Raw genomic sequence first — 21,544 nt, 5'->3', positions numbered from 1 at the left:
ATTCTTGCGGAAATTCCGAAGTCCTCACCAGCCGTTTCTCTCGGGCCTCATGTTCCCAAACCCAACGCGCACCTATACGAGTGGCCAAGGTTGAGTTAGACGAAGCCGAGGTGCTCTGCTCAAGGGGACTCCCGGTGTGCCAAGGGGAGCCTATAAACGGGCACACGACAGTACGAGCGTGTGTGCGATAACTGAGGCGTGACACAACAAGGCAGGACCCCCGCACGGGGATGGCTGCCGCCTGGGGAACAGGGGGTCCCAGAGCTCAGCCCTGGGGGCGCGGAGGCGAGGAGGAGGGAGTGCATTCGAGAAGGAACGTTGTGTGCGCAAATATGGCAGCTCGCGGAGGGTGTGGTGGGGTTGGAGAGCGGTGGGGAGGTCAAGGGGCTCAGGCAGAGGACGAAGAGCGGTCAATGGCAGGCGTGGAAAGCCGGGCTGAGGAAGAGCCGCTCTGAGGCGTCTGCCTTTATCCAAAAGGCTATAGGAAGCCATCAAACTCTTGTTTAAATTATGCTATTAAGATCTCTACCAACTCCCTCCACAACTTAAAGCAGGCGAACATGGATATACACATGATATCCGTGGTTACGTATACAATTGTATCTGCTATATCGTTTTTGGGTCCATGTGTTCAGGCACATTTTCCTTACACGATCTTTCCGTTTTCCTCGGAAACTCCACTACTTTAGTCTGGTCCTTGTCACCTGGGATTTGTAATTCAACGAATTAGATGCAATTATTATGATCATTAACCAGAAAACTTTTTAGTCCTTTCCTTTCTGGACATTCAAAGATGACTCCCCCCCCGCCCCCAAGGATGACTTCTATATGTTCGTAAAGAACAGAGTATTCCACGTACACGTGTACGTGTGTGTGTGTACGTGTGTCCTCTCTTGTGACCTAACGTCTACCACATACAATGTAGGTCACCTGTTGCATTCCTGGCTACAAATGAGTTTCTTTTGCTAAGGCAGCAAAAATTAACAAACACTACCATAAACTAAGGCTAAGAACCTCTTTAAATAAAAAAGGCTCTCATAAAATTGGTATGCATCCTTTTGACCTCCTCGAATGCCAGTTTTTGAGGTTACTCAAATGCTAAGTGCATCTGAATGCCGAAAGGCCTAGAGACTGTTACCGGTGATAAACTAGTTGGACTCGGGAAGGAACGTCTTTGACCGCAAGTGTAATTGTATTTTTAAAAGATGAAGATCTTGTTACCATGGATATCTTTGCCCCAGCGGAGAAAAACCACAGCACAAAAGCGGGGCTCGCCAAAGACAGGGACAACCACCTGGCGGACAGAGGCGCATGCGTGACCCAATTTCCCGCCCCAGGGACAGGACGGCTGTAACCGTCGCCCCGCGAGCGCGACAGAGAAGTGGGAAAAACGGACAGACCACAGCACACGTGCCACCAGCCCCCACGGCAAGCACTTCCCAGCGGGCAGGCCACCCGCACTCACATAAAACTCTAGCCCGGCCTTGGGTCTCAGCCGGAGGGAGGGCAGGTCACTGAGGGAGCGGCTGCAGTGCAGCTTGGCCAAGAAAGTGTCCTGCCAGGCACTCAAGACAGACAGCCGCCGCGGCCTGTCTGCCGGAGGGCGCAGCCACCGCTTGGGAAGTCAAAGCAAGACGCGCAGTTAGCGGAAACATTGATTACCGTGTCTCGTTAGCTTTCGAGCCCGCGTTTCTGATTAGAACTAGGAGGCCGCTGTGGACCCCCTCACTCTAAAAGGCTGAGCTCAGAGAGTCTTCAGAAAAGTCTGCGTGTTATCAGTGCGATCAGTAAAGGGGGGGTGAGGGGAGAGGAAAGACAGCAGGGGGCGGTCTACCACCGCCGTGTGCAGATGGCCAAGGGCATCTTGGAGCATTATCAGGAGTTACCGAGAACCCCTAATGCCGTGTCAAGCGTTTCACATACTGGGTGCCAGCCCCACCTCGGGTTCAACGCGCCTCCTCCCCAGATCACCGTGAACTTACGAAAAAGGAGTGGTCCTTCAGGGTGGGCGTCTCCGGGGTCCCCTGGCTGTACATGGACATTCTCCTCTGCAGGGCTGCGGCCTTGCTCCCGGCGCCTGAGGACGGGGCCATGTCCTCCACGTCAAAGGGGCTGCAACACAACAGGTCCCCGTGAATGCACGTTTGTTAGGTCGCCTCTAACCCCTGGACTGCAGGCCGAGAAGACACCTCATTATACTAAAGTAAACTCAAAAAAGTGGGAACTGGGCTGGCCGGGCGGGCGATAAACCAAGATAAAACAAAGTGGAGCAGAAGACTGAGTCCAGACCCCTCCAGGGGCCAAGGTTATCATCATGGCATTAAGTGCAATTCACCTATACACCCAGCCATTAGATAAATCTGTTTCTTGGTTAATGTTAGACATGGAAACGTATTAATGCTTGTCCAGTACAAGATGTCAGTCTGTAAAGATTCTTTGAGCTTTATGTTGGCACTACAGGAGAGTAACGTGATTGTTCTAAAGAAAATGAACGTAGACTCCTGTTCGTTTCTGTCAACACAGAACCTGTTGCGTGCGGGACAGTCTGTCCACCGTCACCCTGTTTATCATCATGCCATCTGGTTCATCTGGCAAGACAAACGATCTTGCCTTTGCCACACCGATGACTACAGCTGACGTGGAGGGAGGCCGGGCAAAAGGTGCCCACAGGGGTTCATGGACAAGACAACAGGGTCCGTGCTGCATCCATACCTCACCCTCTATGTCGGGAAGAGGACCCTGAATATCGGTGCCCCGCACATCATGCTTGCATGGAAATATACCAGGGGCACAGTGTCAAATGTCATGGGCAACCAGTGTTTAGTGGCTTACGACTTTTCTCATGAGGTGACTTCAGAAAATCACCTTTAAGTTCACTGCTCTGACAAAAGGTATCTCTTGCTCTCTGGCAATTTTCTATTTCAGTAGAGTGTGAAAAATACCGAGAAGTTTCCCAGAGCAGCATACGGTACACGAGATAAAGACGGACAGGCAATGAAGACATTATAGAGAGAATCGGGATTTTTTCCAAGGGTGAAATATCTCCTTTGGACAGTTATTTTTCTTCCAAATTAGCTTAAGAGCTGTATTTATGTTTTTTTTTTTTAATTTTTTAATGTTTACTTATTTTTCAGAGACAGAGAGAGGCAGAGCACGAGTGGGAGAGGGGCAGAGAGAGAGAGAGGGAGACACAGAATCCCGAAGCAGGCTCCAGGCTCTGAGCTGTCAGCACAGAGCCCGACGCGGGGCTCGAACGCGTGAACTGCGAAATCATGACGTGAGCCACCCAGGCGCCCCAGAGCTATGTTTCTTTATATACATTGAAAGGTTGAGAAGGAGGGAAGGCAGCAGAATAAACAATTTTCAAGCAGGAAGTAGGAGAGGGGCAGACTGGTAAGACAGAGGTTTCTCCAGCTTATGGAGCTGACAATGTGCAAACGTCACCTGCTGAGCCGGCCGAGCAGAGCCTCGGGCCCGCGAGGTTCTGACACAGGTCTCGGTGGGAGCCGAGAGTCTCCTTCTGTGACAAGCCCCCCTGGGGATGCTGATGGTCCCCGTGCCACCCTCTGAACAGCACTGGTCTGCAGCACGTATTTGTGACGTGGCAAAACTGAAAAGGACCACTTACTACCAGCTGATCTCCAGGCTCAGTTTGATGGTGCCAAGGTCATTGATGTCAACCGCCACCACCTGAGGTCGGGCGGCAAACAGCTCTTTGGTCTCGCAGGTCACACTGCCGACCAGGAGGTGAGTGGCGAGCCCTTTGAGTTCCGTGACCTGGTGAGAGAGGGACAGGGACGGCCTTACGTCGGGGGGCGGGGGGAGGGGGGTGCCGGACAAAGGCCAGGGACGCTTTCCCCTGTTCTGCTTGGCCCGCTCTGGGCGAGAGCCGCGGTCTTCACGGCGGACTCGGGGTGCAGAGGGGAGTCTGCAAGGCAGAGGGGCCACGGGTGGAAGTCACGAACAAAGGTCCCCACCGACGGGGTCACCCATCCGTGCACCAGGATATGACAATGACGATACTGAACCTTGATGGAAATGAATCCGACGATCAGGGGCAGGAACACGACCTCCTCTCCATCCCAGCTCTGCTTGCCGTTGGCTTCTATTCTGCCTTTCAGTTTCCACCTCTGTCGGCCGTACTTCATGAAAATCTGGGGAGAAGACACCAAACCTCGGTTCCAGGGGCCTCGCCCGACTTGCCACCCACACTCCGAGATACACGGCAAGGGAATAAATCAGCTGCTGCTCCCCCCTCTTCCGTCCTCCTCGCCCACCCCCTTCTTGTGGGTCTTTCCAATTCCCTGGGGTCTGGGCGGAGGGGCAGATGGTGAGTGGGGAAGAGGCTTTTAAGAGGGAGCAAGGTCTGCTCCGCCAGGCAGAGGGGGTGGGGGACCCTCTTTGTAAAAGGTCAACCCGTGTCTCCTTGTTACCACGGTCACGGTGACCAGATCCTTCTCCTGGGAGAATACAATGCTTCAGTACATTAGCCGTTGGACCCCCCAGCTCCGTGAGCGGGAGGAGAAACCATCAGCTAAAATCTACTCAGCAGCCAGAAGCACGAAAAAAGACCTCCTCCTCCTCCTGGATGAGGGAGGCAGAACTGGACAAAGATTTTGAAATCCGACAGACCCCAGGGAGAGGGTCTCCACTCTCTTTGCTCAGACAGCTTTACCGTTTAGGGGAAGATACCCTTCCCTCACACCCACCCCAAGGATGATCATAGAGGGTTTTGGAGAACACAGTTAGATGATTCAATTAGGGAAGTTCTCTTTTAAAGAGGGGAAAAGAGAAAAGCCTTTTTTACTTTCTGGAGTGTATCTTTATAAACAAAGGTCTAGATACTAGTGTTCTTTAGTCCGTGATATTTACGAGCACTCATGATCCCGGACTGGCTCTTGCATCAGGAGAAAAGGCTGCTTTCAAGTACAACATTGGGACTGGGGAAAATACGAATATGGACCGTATGGCAAATGCCAATGTGAAGTTAGCTGCGTTGAGAGTTGCACGATCCTGATAGGAAAGCATGTTCTTCCATTTTGGGGAAAATAATTATGGGGCAAAAGGTCACTATGCCTGTGCTTTGGTCTAAAACGGTTCAGCAAAATAACGATCATAGTAGTAATAATAAGGCAAATGTGACATTATGTTAAAAATTGGTGTCTGCAAAAATAGATCTACCCTATGACCCAGCAATAGCACTGCTAGGAATTTACCCAAGGGATACAGGAGTGCTGATGCATAGGGGCACTTGTACCCCAATGTTTATATCAGCACTCTCAACAATAGCCAAATTATGGAAAGAGCCTAAATGTCCATCAACTAATGAATGGATAAAGAAGTTGTGGTGTATATACACAATACAATACTACTTGGCAATGAGAAAGAATGAAATATGGCCTTTTGTAGCAACGTGGATGGAACTGGAGAGTGATATGCTAAGTGAAACAAGTCATACAGAGAAAGACAGATACGATATGTTTTCACTCTTATGTGGATCCTGAGAAACTTAACGGAAACCCATGGGGGAGGGGAAGGGAAAAAAAAAGTTAGAGAGGGAGGGAGCCAAACCATAAGAGACTCTTAAAAACTGAGAACAAACTGAGGGTTGATGGGGGTGGGAGGGAGGGGAGGGTGGGTGAGGGGTATGGAGGAGGGCACCTGTTGGGATGAGCACTGGGTGTTGTATGGAAACCAATTTGACAATAAATTTCATATTAAAAAAAAATTGGTGTCTGGATGAAGAGTATGTGGGGGTCTTCACCTCCAAACGTTCTCACTGGGGCTTCATTTTTCCCCCAAATAAACAAATGTAAAAGGAAAAAAAAAGGGCAATGTAAGAAACCAAATAATGGCAGCTGACTCCTGTCCCTCAAATCCCCAATTCCAGCACGCAGATGGACACGATACTTACTTCATACTGATCTCCAGGACAGAGGCGAGCAAAACCAGCCAGACCTGTAAGCATGCAACAGAGACATGAGGTGCGGCATAGACTCCCTTTCACAAACCCACACTGGAACATTAATAAACCAGAAAGCTCATGGAATAGTTTTGAGGGACCACCCGAGGGGATGAGGGGACAGCTGAGAATCCCATCTATCACCGCTGCAGAGAACATTCCTGGCCGGGTTAACCAAAGATGGTGCTTTCTGGGGCAAAGAAGGCTGCTCGACAGGGACTAGAACCCTATGAACCTTTGGCCAATTAGAAGTCCACCCAGCTTCCAGGACTGGAGAATTAGGGTCAGAAAGATACATTCATTTATTTACCCAAAATATTCCCATGCAAATAAACTGCTGTCTTGTTTTTCCTTCTGTTCCAAAGATTGGTGATTTCTGATAAGTGCCTCTCACTTGGGTGAAGATTCCATGGGCTTAGTCTGTCCCCCTTGCCTCTCTCCAGTTCACTCATTCCTGTGTTTTCCTATTCCTATCTACCCAGCATAATAATAGAGAGATAATTATGATAAGGACAACTAGACGGCATAATGCACCATCTAGTGTGTTATGAAATCACTTAAAACGGATTATCATCTATACAAAGGCAGTAATTAAGAAAACGAAAACAACCAACCAGATGACAACAACCCATTCTCCCCATGTGGAGAGGGGGCTTCCCTTCGATCATGCCATCAGCACGTCCTCCCCCGGCTGGATCTGTTCAACCTGAGATCCAGCCCCATCTCTGATGTAGCAGCAAGAACAAATCATGTCAGGCCACTGTCGTGGGACATCTCAGGGACCCTGAATTTAATCAGTCTCTCTCTTTCTGTAGATATTCATTGAGACTCCGTGGGGGGGGGATCTGTGCATTGGGGTAATGATCTGGAAATTAAGAGAGAGGTCACCGATACCCAGAAAATAGAATAAAATGTGATTAAAGTCCACAGGGATGAAACAGACAAGGACCCGAGGCAGTAAGAGGGGTTAAAGCAGAAGGTGACTTCTGTTTTATTTACCAGAGAGCCTACTCTAGGTATCAACTCCAATTTCATCACCTCTAAAAGGGTGGGGAGGTCACAATCTCCACCTCAGAGAGCTATTTGTAAAGACAATTGATGGCCTCTGGTCCATAGTACGTGCCTAATGCATAGTAATGATTATATATTCAGGAATGGGGTCATACTATTCATTCATTCATTCATTCATTCATTATTTATTTATAGTTTATTTATTTATTTTGAGAGAGAGAGAGAGAGAGAGAGAGAGAGAGCGTGAGCGCACAAGCAGGGGAGGGGCAGGCAGAGAGGAGAGACAGAATCCCAAGTAGGCTTTGTGATATCAGTGCAGAGCCCGATGTGGGGCTTGAACTCCTACAAATCGTGAGATCATGACCTGAGCCAAAACCAGGAGTTGGAAGGTCACCCGACTGAGCCACCCAGGCGCCCCAGGTCATACTATCTTTTGAGCATGTGCCATACATGGTTCATTTAAAAGATATTATCTATATGAAAAGGTAGCAAATTGATGCACATCAGACAGGGGGACAGCAATGGAGAGATAGTAAAAGGAGATGTTTTTCTATATTTTGAATTTTTGTAAGAATGTGTTACTTAGGTGTAATTCAACAAGAAACTCTATCTCATTTAATGCAGGCTAGTTTCTTGGAGGAAGGTAGTATTTGAACAACAGAATTTCACCACAGGCAAATGAGGGCATGGGTAAGCGGGCACTTCTGGGCAAAGGGAGTGTGGCCTGTATTCACGCATCAATATTTCCGGAACGCCTACTGCGTGTCAAGCACAAATATAGTCGTGGGGAGGGAGAGACGCACATCACATGTGCACAATAAATGTAGGGACTAAACTCATCAATAGGGGCTTATCAGTAATCCTGGCTCTGCTTCCATGCCAACCACAAAGCAAAGTCTCTTACCCTAATAGGGACATGAAGACACAGTTTTAATGAAGGAATGAAACAGATTTAATAAGAATGGGCAATTTTATTTTCTCATTTTCTAATGAAAAGCACCAATATAATTTTATGAAAAAAACCCTCCAGTTCAGAATTCACTACAAATGCTTACACACAATGGAATACTACAGAGCCATATAAAAAAGGACGAGATCTTGCCATTTGTGACAACATGGATGGACCTGGAGGGCATGAGGCTAAGTGAAATAGGTGAGGCTGAGGAAGACAAATACCATATGATTCCATTTATATGTGGAATCTAAAAACAAAACCAACAAAATAAACGAGAAGCAGAAGCAGACCCATAACTACAGAGAACAAACTGATGGGTTCCAGAGGGGAGGCAGGTGGGGGGATGGGCCAAGTGGGTGAAGGGAAGAGTGGGAGGTACAGGCTTCCAGTTATGGAATAAGTCATGGGGATATAAAGCACAGCGTAGGGAATATAGTCAATGGTATTGTAACAGTGTTGTATAGGCAAGAACGGTACCTACAGTCACGGTGGACACAGCAGAACATATAAACCTGTGGAATCACTACGTTGCACACCTGAAACTAATATAATATTGAGTGTCAACTATACTTCAATTAAAAAAAATTCAGTACAAATGTTTAGCTATCTTTAACAAGCTATTATTAATTATTATGTATGAATTATGTTACGATAATTAATATAAATATTAAAAATAATGGTCTCTGGTAGGGTGGGATTAAGAGGGAAATTAAACGTTTGGCATTCAGTAGTGATTTTTATTGGATTTTTTTTCAAATATCATGTGTTTATAAGAAAAAAGACATAAAAAAGATCACGTATGTTGGTTGGCGGGCAGCATATATGCGGAGAACAGGCTGTTTGGATATTCATGACAATTTTTACAAAGGTCAGCACTGGATAGAGGGATGACATTATGACTTAAAAATTTTGGGTATATTTGCCAATGTTAAAAAAAATTAGAAGGTACCATTTAAAAAATTTAAAACTGATTCGAGAACAATACTGCTCTTTTCGTAGAGGCAGCCGGAGAGGAGATAATTTTGAATGGCTGGTATGAGAGCGGCCCTGGGACTCGCAGCTGCCTTCGCACACAGGGCGTCCATACGGCCAACGGACCCCTTGGTGGCCCAGTCTCCTCCAGCTGCTGTTTACGACCTTTGAGTTCCTAATTGATTTTATGTGAGGGTAAGTATGGTTTTACCCGTGTAAAGATGACCGCGATGGTATCACACAGTGGATCTTGCCTTCTTTGAATGGCCCCGTTAAGCTGTGAGGCTGGAAGGAATGACCGCCTCTCCCGGGTCCAAGAGGCACGGCCACAGTTAAGAGGATAGGGAAGGTCCATTTAGGCTTAAAAAAAGCACCCGCTGTTACCACTGTCTGTCAGTAGATGGCAGCAACTCACCACCTCCTTCTGCCTCCTTCCCCACCGAGCCAGGCCACTTAGGACTTTGCCAATAACTAGAACATTACAAGCCACTTTAAAAAGATTTACTGAAATAAGAGCAGAATTTAAAAAGTCAATTTTCCCTAGTCATTTTCTGGAGGATTAGTCTTTTTTTTTTTTTTTTTTTTTTTTTAATACTTAGGGGAAAAAAAGCACAATTGACTGGTTTTTACAAATCAGGATAGGGCAGATGTGCTGATTCTAAGAAAATCCAAAGTGCCCTTTAAAACCTGTGCAAATTAGTGCAGGTTTCATCCGCTGCAGGCTTACCTGTGCAAATACACCAGAAGCCTGGTTAAAAAACAAAAACCCCAAAACTGACAAGGTATGTAAAGGGAAAAATCCTTTGAAGGTTTTTTTTTCCCCTTTTCAAAATTACCGGGAATTTCATATCTGAAGAACTTGTCTAATGGGAGAAAGGTACTTGGTACTGATGTTTTTGAGCTTATGAGCCCATGTTATTAAAGCAAAATTTCTTGAAATCGCTTGTGGCGCTATCACAGAGACCCTGATTACAACCACAATGTAGCCAATTGGCAACAGGCAGGCAAAAACCAGGTCCCGCCCTCTGCTCCCGTAAGCCAATCACCGTACTGGCTGCAGAATTAAAACCAACAGCAGGCCAATTGTAGTTACAGCCTGAGGTCTCTGAGGCCCGGCTGGGGGCTTGCTGGGATTTTCACAGTTGGGGAAATCTTTATGCTTTCTCAGTGGTTTTGTGATTACCGTTGCACGGTCTAGAAAGCTTTCATTTCGGCCTCTCTAAGGACCACTGGGGGCTAGCATCCAGGGATGGGTGGGGGTAGGGGACTTTTATTTCTATGGTGCATCCTCCGCTACCTTTGGCTGTTTTACTGTAAAACCTACTACGGATTGAACGGGCTTCTGCACCCCATTTGGAAGGCCCAGACACTAGACTAGGCAGCCGCTCACCTTTCCTTCCTTTGCTCAGAGACTTATCTGCCAGAACAATGCTCCCCCACCCCACGTTTTCTAGTTCTATGATGATCTTCCGCTCCAGAGATAAAAAAGATCACACGTGTTGACCGCATATACACAGGGAAAAGGGTGGCCGGGTATTCATGACACTGTGAACAAAGTTTAGCACCTGGTGGAGTAGTTACGAAGCTAAGGAAGTCACGCTTTCTACTCCGAGGCGAAGAGCCAAGCAGCTGGCCAGCCAGGAGCTCTGCTACAGGCCTTCCTGATTTACTGACCAGGTATAAATAATGCAGATTTACTAGCCCACAGGGAGTTCTCCCCTCTGCTGAGGACTGACCCGCCCTGCAAGCTGGACGGGCAGGTGCAGGCGTGGGGACACACACCCCCTGGAGGGTCACTGGAACAATCGCTGCGGGAGCTACTGTTCCCCGAGAGCCCACGTCTTTTCGTCACCGTCCTGGTTAACAAGACGCTCCCTCTTTAACCTGACATTCAAGGTGCTTTCAGATCCAGTGCCAACGCACGTCCGTAACTCTTCTTCCGGGAAGCGGCTCAGCCCTGCCGGCCCACCTGTCATTTTCCACATGCTTTTCCCTCTTTGGTGAACGCCATTGCCTTGCTGTTCACGTGCCCAGAGCAGTCCCTCTCATTCGTGTTCAGAGGTGACACTGGGGAGCCTTCCTCCTTCCTCCCTGCTTCCGTCCCCCAAGACAGGTGAGTGGCACCCTTCTCCCCCTGCCCCCCCAGGCTTCTGAGATAATCCAGCCTCCCCACTGGTCCAGCAGGTGATTCGTTCCACTGAATGAGAACACGCTGGCTCATACCTCTGGCTCACACCTCCATCTTCTCCAGTGGATGTGTGGAACTCACACCTGGGGCCACGCATTGGGAGGCAGTGTAGGGCGTGGCCAAAAGCAGGGGCTCCCTAAGTGTTTGATCAGTTGTTTTTATCATCGATCCAGCCACACCCCCACTGCCACACACACACACACACACACACACACACACACCCAAAATGGTTGTTTTCTTCACATTGGGTGGGGCAAAAAGGGAAGTGTGGAAGGGTGTGGCAGGAGGAAGTCGGGTTACCAGGTCTGAAAATATTATGAAATATCCTCAGTTTATGTCAATATGTTTGTTGGGGTAGTTATGTTTTACCAGAAGGAATAACAGATAAGAAAGTAGCTGATGGTAAAGACATAAGACTTCTCGGCAGTGTGAGGACGCTTCCCTTTATCAAAAGAAAGGAAGATTTCCCTGCCGGTGTTACCCTTGAAAGGCTTCCTAGTTGTAGTTTCTGAGTTTTCATGTCAGATTAGGGAAGTGAAAGGCCATGCTCTGAGCCACAGTTTATAGCGTCTGCTTTGCTCTCTTAAACTGCAGTCCTCCTCATAGGGGACTGAGCATGGGACTGGGAGAGGCCTGGAATTCAGTGTCAAGTTTGACTCCAACTTAGTGGGTACTAGGACAAGTCACTGAATGCCCACTTCCTGCCAATAAAATGGGGGGAGTTATCACCTCACCAATGATGGGTGCCCTGGAGAGCCGTGAGCACCAGAAATAGGGGAAACCTGGGACAGCGGGAAGATGTGCTGCCCGAGTTTCTCTCAGCGAGAGACAGACTAGTCTGCACAGATGGTGACCGAGCATCGAGGGAAAGGAGAGGGAAGTGCTTGCTGCTAAACACTGATTCAGGGCAACTGTCTTCCAGAATCAGGCTGCTGCTGAAACCATCCTGAGAGTCTTAAAAAATCTTGCCACCCCCCCGCCCCCCCCCCCCCCCCCGCCCTGACTTGCTGGGTCTGGGGCAGGGCCTGAGCGGTTTTGGAACCTCTGACTCTCGTGAGGAGCCAACATGAAGACAAGAAACGGAAAACTGAAAGGGCACGGATGCCCCACCTCGGTGGTACCGCCGGTGTTGAGATTTAACACCAAATCCCAAACCAGTTCACTCTCAGGCCTGCCCAAGAGAAGAATGCAGCCATTGCAGACACTGAAGGTCAAGGTCACTGTTACTCCAGCAATAAACATGCAGAGCGGCTCTCGTGCTGTCACGGGGGGCCTGGTGTTGGACACAAACAGTGCCCTGCAGACTTAAATGACAGATTCCAAAACGAAAGTCTCCTGTTGAACACTTGAAAAAGTACCCCTTCTCTACTCCCTTCACTGCAAAAAGTAGGCAAGAGGGTGATTAAGTTCCCATTAGCAACAAGCCAGGGATCAGGCTGCCGACGAAACCCGAGGACCGGAACCGCCTGCGCCCAGCCTTCGAGGCTGCAGTCAATGGGCCCAAACTCAAGACTCAACGGATTTGCCGCTGCTGATCTGAGAGCCCTGCCCGCGAGGCCCGGGCGATGCTCCGTCTGCTACAGCGGGCACGCCTTGTTTGTTCTGAAGATGCCGCGCTACAAATATAACCCCATCATGCTTCTAGGTTGGAACTTTCCAGAGCAAACACCACAGACGCACTGGGAAAAAGAGGAAAACGCAGAGACCTCTGTGGGTTTAACACTAGAGATGAATAAAAGGAAGTAACCGGTGGGTAGTGTACAGAAAACATGAGTGCAAAGGAGTAACTGAAGTGACACCACAGAGAAGCCAGAAGACAAATCGAGGTGTGGGATACTCTATACAACGGTTTCTATGCCAAGTCGATGGTAGGAAGAAAATGGGAAGGGTCTGTGTTAGGTGATAGCAAGCCTAAGAGAGACACCGAATGACCACTTACGATGCCTGGACCTCATGTGGATCCCGATGGCAACATACCAACCATACAAAGCATTTTTGAGACAACTGGGAAACTTGGATCAGGGAACAGATTAATAACAAAGGCATGTTCGTTTCATTAGACATGATAATACTGGGCATTGTGGTTATGGGAAAAGATGTCCCTATTCTTTTTAAAAAAAATTTTTTTTACGTTTTTATTTATTTTTGAGAGACAGAGAGAGACAGAGCATGAGTGGGGGAGGAGCAGAGAGAGAGGGAGACACAGAATCGGAAGCAGGCTCCAGGCTCTGAGCTGTCAGCACAGAGCCCAACATGGGGCTCGAACTCACGGACCATGAGATCTTGACCTGAGCTCAAGTCGGATGCTTAACTGACCGAGCCACCAAGGCACCCCAAGATGTCCCTATTCTTTAAGGGATGCGTATTGAAATATATACAGGCAGACTCATATCTGGGCTATGCATCATCAAAGGAAAAAACCAAATGAAGCAAATGTGTCAAAATCTTACTAATTATTAAATCTAGGTGATATGGGGCTCACTGTAAATTCTCTTCACTTCTGTGTATGTCTGAGATTCTGCCATAATAAAGATTCAAGGATGCAGGCGAGTCTTAGGACCAGAAGGTTCTGGAACATCAATACATTAACATAAATGGGGAGGGGTAAAGGTGGTGGCACAGTGCCTTTGCAAGAAAAATAAAAATAGTGTGAGCTCTGTCTGTGGAGATGGCTCCTGACTCTCTGTGGGGGAAAAATACCTTTCATCTTTTTTTTTAGTTTATTTATTTATTTTGAGAGAGAGAGAGAGAGAGAGAGAGAGAGAGACAGACAGAGCGTGACCAGGGGAGGGGCAGAGAGAGAGGGAGACGCAGAATCCCAAGCAATCTCTGCTATCAGCACTGAGCCTGACACGGGACTCGAACCCATGAACCGTGAGATCATGACCTGAGTTGAGATCAAGAGTCAGACACGTAACTGACTGAGCCCCCCAGGCACCCCGAGTACCTTTCATCTTGATGGAGAACTCCCCCAGCAGATTCTCCAGCTCTGCTTCAATGGCACACATGTTCTGTGAAGAGTACAAAAGAGTGGCATCAGACCTAGGCTTCTCTCCCACAACAGCTCAAGCCGCACGACGTTCTCTCGGCCGCAAACAAGTAACTAGTGCTTGGATTCCAGGAGACTCCTGGAAGTCTCCAGCACTGCCGGAGAAGCCTGCTCGACAAAATGGTGCACGGGAAATTCAGAGCCCAGAACAAGTTCAATTATTTCCATGTGCAACAACGAGGACTGGGATGCTAGATAAGCAGGAAAGCAGTCTTCTCCTAAATGGAGAAGATCAAGGCCGTTACGTTGCTGACTCCGGGACCTACTGCAACAGGAGCCTTGCTGTGTTGCCTTCAGATGGCACATCAGTTATGTCATCAAATTATGCCATGGACAGACGAATCCAGAACATGACATGCTGGAAGAACTGGCCGGGATTCTATGTAAGGTCAATGTTGGGGGGTGGGGGGAAGAAGTTCTAGACAAAAGAGGCTAAAGAGACATAACAACCAGATGCGACCTGTTGACTTTCATTGCATCCTGATTTGAAGGACAATAAACTAAGACAGAAAAGACATTACTGGACCAAATAGGGGACGTCTGAAAATGCACAGGCTCTTTGATAACTCTGTTGAGTGGATTAATTTTCTTACTTGTGACAATGCTGTGTGTTTGTGCAAGGGATACACAGATTACACGGGTTGCCATTATGGGATCGGCGCTGAAATACTTACTGTAAAGTGTCATAATGTCTACTACTGACTGTCAAGTGACTCAACAAGAAAAAAAAAAAGAAAAGAAAAAGAAAAAATTGGGCCTATGTGAGAGAAGGAAAGCAAACGGGGCAAACTGTTACCAACTGGTCAACCTCCGTAAAGGTAGATGGTGTTTATTACGCTAGTCTTGACTGTTCTGTCGATTGGGAATTTTTCTTAATGAAAAGGCGGGGGGGGCAAAAATAGCACTGTGCTCTATGAGTGACGCGGGGCTCCTGAGGTGCCCGGAAGTGATTCCTGGGTGTGACGAGAGTCCTCTGCTGACTCTGGAGTTGAGGGGACACTGAAGGCAGAAGAAGGGACACTATCTCAGTGTGTGGTTAGACTCGTCATTGCCCCCACCCTGCCTCCTCAGTATCTGATGACCCAAACAGAGCCACTGGAGATCAGAAAAGGAAAAGCACCCTGGCGGGGGGGCTCTCCCCACGGGGCCCCTCTGCAGGTCGACCAGCTTAAGCTCCGGAGACCACCTCGGCTGCAGGAAGCAGCGGTGCCCATGCCCGCCCCCTCCCCCAGGCGGGGGCACCTGCAGGCTTCCCCCTCAGCAGTCAGCCTCCACGATGGGAGGGAGGGTGGGGGTGGGGAGGGCCAGCCCAGGGTGCTGACAGGGATGGCTCCCTTTACATTTTGTTTGCTGAGGACTTCAGGACTGATCTGTAAGGCTACTGCTTCTCCTACTTGTTCCTTTGTTCTGCCCCAAAAGATCACTCTTCTGAACTGGTGCCTGAATGGGACGCAAAGAGAATGGCATTGTCTTTCCCCTTGTAAGCTCTTGGTGCCTGAAACAGCTTCGCAAACCTGGGGGAAACTTCCTGAAGTCTGAGCTCTGTGCTGCTCGAAAGCTTTGAAAGCAAACCCTCGGTATTATAAACCTCTTTTCTTAGAGCATCGTGCGTTTCTGTGAAAGAACACGTCACACTCTCCAAAAAGGCCAGTGATGTTATCATGCAAGCCAGGATTGGCACCAGTGTCCTCAAAAAAACCTTGGGGCCAGCTAGTCTAGCGGCTGAGGACCTCTGTGGACAGGATTTGCTTCCATCTCGCCCGTGCAGCGACTGATGAACGTGGCTGCACCTGCGGAAGCATCCAGAGCCTTCTTGCCCTAAACATTCTTTGCTATCAAATCCTGGCTTTGCAGTTCTGGGAAGACACAAACCCACCTGATGTCAAGTGAGGTAGGGCCCTGCAGCAATCCGACACTTTCTTCTCTAAGGCAGAAGTCCCTCTTGCTGAAATTGTAATCTACATCTTTGAATTTGCGAGCAGACTGTGATGCCATGTTTTGGCACTTGACCAAGGGCAGGTGCTTCCAAAACGGCTAGCAAATGTTCCAGGACAGGAAGCTCCTGCCGGTCCGTTATCTGCTCGTGGACTCTGAACGACCTCTATAACTGCTCTTTTGATGTCATGAATACGGAGAAAGGTGGTCTCATGAACCAGGGCTGGGCTACTTCTAAGCCAGAGATCCTCAACCCCTGGGTTCACCAACTTGGACGAGGAAAAGAAACCCTCCGCTGTTTCCCAACCTCTAATTGAAACTTATCATGTTGAAGTGTCACAAATGTAGAAAGGAAGCCCCAGCAGTATGACCAGTACCTGTGACTCTGACACGGACAGAAATCACAGGCATGTTCCTGGTCATATCATTTGTTCTAGGTACCTTGAAAAATCATTTATACTTTTTGCTGCTTTAAAATCTTATAACTTCAAACAAGTAGAGACACTGCTAGATCTTATAACTTAACGTTGATGTGCTAATAAAGCAGCAGAACCAAAGCATAGCATGATAATCAAAATATTTTGCTTTTTAAGGTATTTTGACAACTGGACGGCTAATATTGAAATATCTGTTTCAGGATAATTGGTTTCTTTTGAATTCCTGGATTCTTTGTATTTTATTTCATGCATTTAAAAAGCGTTGTTCTGAAAGGGGAACATGGGTAAAGAAGCCCATTTCAGACCACGGAAAGGGACTAACGGTTCCGACCAGAGGCACAGCTTGAATGGCCATACAAAGTGACCCGTGAGGTCCCTCCCGCCGCAGGGCTGTGACAGACGCTCCGCTCTGGGAACTGTCCAGCAGACCCTCATGGGGCTGATGACTTCATTCATGGAATTCGATCGGTGAGCAGACTCACGGGCTAGTGAGACAAGCTGCTTTAATAATTCAGCTTTCATCAAAGACACTTGGTATCAGGTGACCCCAGGAGGACTGAAGATCTCCCTGTGTCATATGTTTGAGCCTCAGAGACAGAAGCCAGGAGAGCACACTTCTGCTCAGGGTTCTTTATCTTGCCTCCTTTAAGATAGAAGGGAACTTCCTTACAATAAAATAATCCTGGGCAGGAGGCTTAGCGATACCCAACATCCAGGGAAGCCATCTTACCCACCGGGTCTGTTCGACTTCCAGGAATAAAGCCAGATTCGACCACACGCTAGAAAATTTGGAAGCGCACTTAAATGTCAAAAACCAGGGCATCGCGGCTGACTTGAGCATTCACTGAAATTTCCGACAAGCGTTTGCAGCCTATGTGTGCAAAGAGTACAAGGCAGAACGAGCACACAAGAGCGAATGGCTTCGTAGAATCTACAGTCTTAGGGTTTTACAAGCTTGTGAGCAAGCATGTTCCAAGGCACTAGGAAACGGGTGTCTGACAGGCGATGTTCGGGGACTGAGAAAAGCCAATAAAGGCTGCGGGGTCTAATGAAGACTGAACAAAAATACAACTGGGCAAACTACCCAGCAGTCATCTTAAATAATTCCACGGACAGCCTCAAACCAACGCGAGAGAGGCCAACAGTAAAACATCTCCCTGAAGAGTAGCATGGGGCCAGAGGCTGCCGCTCCCCTTGTTGCTGGCGGTGACCAGCGATTCTGACAATCCCGGGGTGGGGGGCCTGGGGGGGACTCAAGCTGCTGAGAAGACCTGCGCGTACCTCCGTGTACTCCCTGTAGCTGCGACTGATCTCGGACAGACTCTCCCGGGCAGCTCTACTGGCTGGGGAGGCTGCGAAGGCTTGCTTCATTTTGCTGGCACCGTCTTGGAGGCGTCTTTGGATACAGTAAGCTTCGTAGAGTTCGTCCACCTGTCAGAATCACAAGAGGGCACACAAGGGATGTAAACATTTCATCTCACTTGGAAGAAGTTACATAGGCCGTGGCTACGTGCTTAAGGTATTTACGTTTCCGACCTCAACAAGGGGACTCTTGGCAGAAGCGTCATCCTTTCAGACGGAGACCAATCGTTTTTGTTTTAGCCACTGGGATCCATTTTCCATTTTGAAGCAGATTTTAATCTGAGCTGTCTTTTCAAATGGCACAAAATGGAAATGAGCTGAACACCGGTGGCTGTGTGAGATACGTACTGGATAACGAAGGCAGGAGTCTTCTTCATAAGCAAAAAAACGCTGGAAGCGTTTATATGAGGCTATTATCACTTTATTTTAAGAGGACTGTCACAAGGTGATATCCACACATGTAAATTTATCAGTTAAAAAAAAAAGAAATTGAGGGGTGCCTGGGTGGCTCAGTCGCTTAAGCGTCCGACTTCGGCTCAGGTCATGATCTCGCCGTCCTTGGGTTTGAGCCCCACATCGCGCTCTGTGCTGACAGCTCAGAACCTGGAGCCTGCTTCCGATTCTGCGTCTCCCTCTCTCTCTGACCCTCCCCCACTCATGCTCTATCTCTCTCTGTCTCTCAAAAATAAATAAACATTAAAAAAATTTTTAAAAAATTGAGCCAAGATTTTACAAAAATCATTTTCAATAAAGAGCCTCACAATAGACGTGAGCATTTTCCTCCTACACCTCTACACCTATGCCTCTAGATGATAATAAACCTTCTGCAAATGACTATCAACCATACTCATTCTATAAGCCTGATAATCACTTGATGCCTCTAAGGCAGTGATGTTCAATCAACCCAAGGCTGTTTTGACACCCAGGGGACATTTGGCAAAAGCTGGGGCCGTTTTTTTTCCCGTGGCACAGCTGAGAGGTGCTACTGCTATCTGGTAGGTATAGAGGCCATGGATACTCAACATCCTGAGCAGGAGAGGGCAGCCCCCACAGCACAGGCCATCTCCAAGTGTGCCTACACTGAGAGAACCTCGTTATTGCCGGTCACGTGTAGGTGCACAGGCTTGGACTCTCCTCCATTATCCACACGCTACCCAGTTAACTACAACAGCTTGCAGGCAGATTAAAAGGACACTAGCACCAGGAGTGAGCAGAAGCAAAGGAAATCCATGAGACCAGGAAGCCTGCCTCGGACAACTTGTTTTCCTTTCTGTACGAACTTCACTGCCTCAAAAAGCTACAGAGCCAGAAGACGGTCGAGGTAAATGTCATGGGTTTTGGAGCTGAAGATTCCTCTTTGGTTCTGAAGGCGAGTTTTGGGGCGCTCGCTAAAAAGCATCAGTAGGACCCGCCAGTGGCGTGGTTTTCCCCAGTTGCGGTCTCTACATTAGACGTCATCACACTCAGCTTAGAAGATGAACGTTAAGAGATTGCAAATTATTCTCTGGTTACAGGATTCTCTGTCGCTCTTCAACAGTTCACTGCACTCTGCTGAGAGCAATTGCCAGACTCCGGGAAGCAGCCTTTCATCTTTGGGGCCGATGGATTCGTGCCTGATTAAGGGGGAGACCTAAGACTCAGGGGTGGTGATGTGCCGATAAAATCGTTGGGCTGGTGACCGGCACAGAAGGTGGTTCCCATACTTAAAAGTTAAACTCAGCCTTACTTGGTGAGCTCATTACCATGCTGATGGCCAGGCCCCACTCTGACATGCTGATTCAGGAGGTTAGGGCTGGGCTGGGCATCTGAAGTTTTAAATAAACGCTGCAGATCGTTCTGACGCGGGAGGTCCCCACGAAACTCTTAGAAACGCAAGAGCTGATACCTCTTCCAGCGCAGGTCAGGCGGTTGTACCCAGGTAATCCCCTGGAAGCCTGCGCCTTCAACCTTTCCCCCCACCGTGGCCGGGTTTGCCAAAAACTCCGAGTCTGTAATCCCGTCTACAAGGAAGCTGCTGGCGGGGTTCTGGTTTAGCCCTGATGATGTAGTCCACTACTTTGCATTTACAGATAAGTTAATTCTTCGTTTTCATTTCAATATCAACCTATCCTAGCCAAATGGAGTTCACCTTTAGGATAAAGGGTTACCATGTACTCACCTTAGTGGAAACGGGCCCGTCTGTAGGCAAGCATCTGTCTCGACTCTTAAGTCAGCAGCGGCTCTCATCAAATAAACGGACTGACTCACTCGGTTGACTATAATTTGTGAGGCATGCTGTATATAGGTGTTGCAAACAGACCGCTACCAACCTTTAACAGCCGCCGGGATTGTTGTGTTTAACAACGATGGATACAAGATGGATAAATTCACTCCTACCTAATGCAGGGTTGTGCCTTCTTGCTGGGTTTCAATCTGCCAACACTTGCCGGCCACACGGATACCTTCTGATGGATGTCATTGTTTTATTTATTAACAGAAATTGGAGCGGTTTCAGATTTGCGGAGGGAAAAGGGATTTGTCAGAGTGGGAACGCACAAAGGCAGTTATAGATACGCGTGCTTACGTGCGCATAAATCATCACAGAATTTTAAAATGAAGGAACTCTTAGGGTCATTTAGACCGAACACGTGCACCTCCCAGCCCCATTTCACAGAGTGGAACACTCAGGTCCACGTAGGTGATAGAGGCCAGAGAGTACACGCCTGGAATCCAGGGCTTCTGACTCCTAGCACAGAGATCGGCTGAAGCATCCAGTCTCCGTACTTGGAAGAGTCTCCTCTGCCACGCGGGGATGCAGACAGGAATAGCTACTGGTGTGATTTAGTGGCTCCCAAAGGGAAATATTTCCAGGCTGTCCCGGTAACTCTCTTAAGTGTTCAGAACAAGGGGTGACAAAGTCCCACCCCACAGAAGTCTGGCTGGACCATCAGTGAAGTATCTGTAGGGTTCAGGGCTGGGTGTCAGGGAGCCTGGCAAAATGGCCCCCATCTATGCGGGCGACGAAGATGAAGAGGTCATGCGAGGAAGGGCAGAAGGAACTGGGCGCTCGACAGAGTTAGAGAGGTACATGGAAGCGTCCGTAAGTACTTCTACGGCCTTCACGAAGAAGTTTCCGGGGTACCGAGTTGTATGCGTGCCCAGAGGTCAAGTTTCGCAAGCGTGAAGTTTCTCCTAGGTCCGTTTGGTTCAGTCTTTACCAAGACTACGTGGAGACTAAAAGCCCAGCAGGAGGCACTGTGGGTGCCTCACGGGAAGCACTTAATGTCTGTTGAACTGAGTAGGGTCGGTACTATGCCGGACTGTCAGGCTCCTAAGTCTTGTTTGTCTCCATCTTTACTGCCTGTTGGAAGACTTAACTGCTAGGAGTCAATTAGGTAAGAAATTGTCCACGGACTAGACGCCACGCTTAGGCCCAAGGCGTAGTGATTAGTGACTGAGAACGGAAACACAGAAGCAAGACAACAGGAACTTCCATTACCTTACTGATGTGAAACTCCAGGCGTCTCATGTATCTTTCAATCGTTTTAATTTGCTGGAAATAAAAGAAGAAGTTTGAAAAAAAATGCAGCCATTTACAGTTTAACCCATCTAGACTGGCAGGAATATCTTCTCCCCGCTCTCCTACTCAGAAGTACCAGAAAATGCGAACCCTCCCCCCTTTCTTCCAATCTTG

General features: G+C 48.3%; 1 protein-coding gene across 10 annotated transcripts in view; it reads right to left on the bottom strand.

Annotated features, from left to right (window-relative positions):
* Positions 1 to 21,544, bottom strand: part of RIPOR2 (RHO family interacting cell polarization regulator 2) — a 229,617-nt gene that overhangs the window by 33,661 nt on the left and 174,412 nt on the right. For 9 of the 10 annotated variants that reach the window (XM_078446583.2, XM_078446582.2, XM_060614652.3 and 6 more), the window contains 7 exons: positions 21,350 to 21,403; positions 17,791 to 17,940; positions 14,036 to 14,099; positions 5,915 to 5,958; positions 4,029 to 4,154; positions 3,629 to 3,777; positions 1,983 to 2,112 (listed from right to left, as the gene is read on the bottom strand). In XM_078446583.2, coding sequence (XP_078302709.1) covers positions 1,983 to 2,112; positions 3,629 to 3,777; positions 4,029 to 4,154; positions 5,915 to 5,958; positions 14,036 to 14,099; positions 17,791 to 17,940; positions 21,350 to 21,403 — 717 coding nt within the window. Of the gene's footprint in view, positions 1 to 1,465; positions 1,616 to 1,982; positions 2,113 to 3,628; positions 3,778 to 4,028; positions 4,155 to 5,914; positions 5,959 to 14,035; positions 14,100 to 17,790; positions 17,941 to 21,349; positions 21,404 to 21,544 lie in introns of all 10 variants that reach the window. The other variant, XM_060614657.3, reaches the window with a different exon arrangement.

Source organism: Panthera onca, chromosome B2, assembly GCF_046562875.1.
Source record: "Panthera onca isolate mPanOnc1 chromosome B2, mPanOnc1 haplotype 2, whole genome shotgun sequence".
Lineage (NCBI taxonomy): Eukaryota > Metazoa > Chordata > Mammalia > Carnivora > Felidae > Panthera > Panthera onca.
This window is presented reverse-complemented; position numbering and strand designations above follow the sequence as displayed.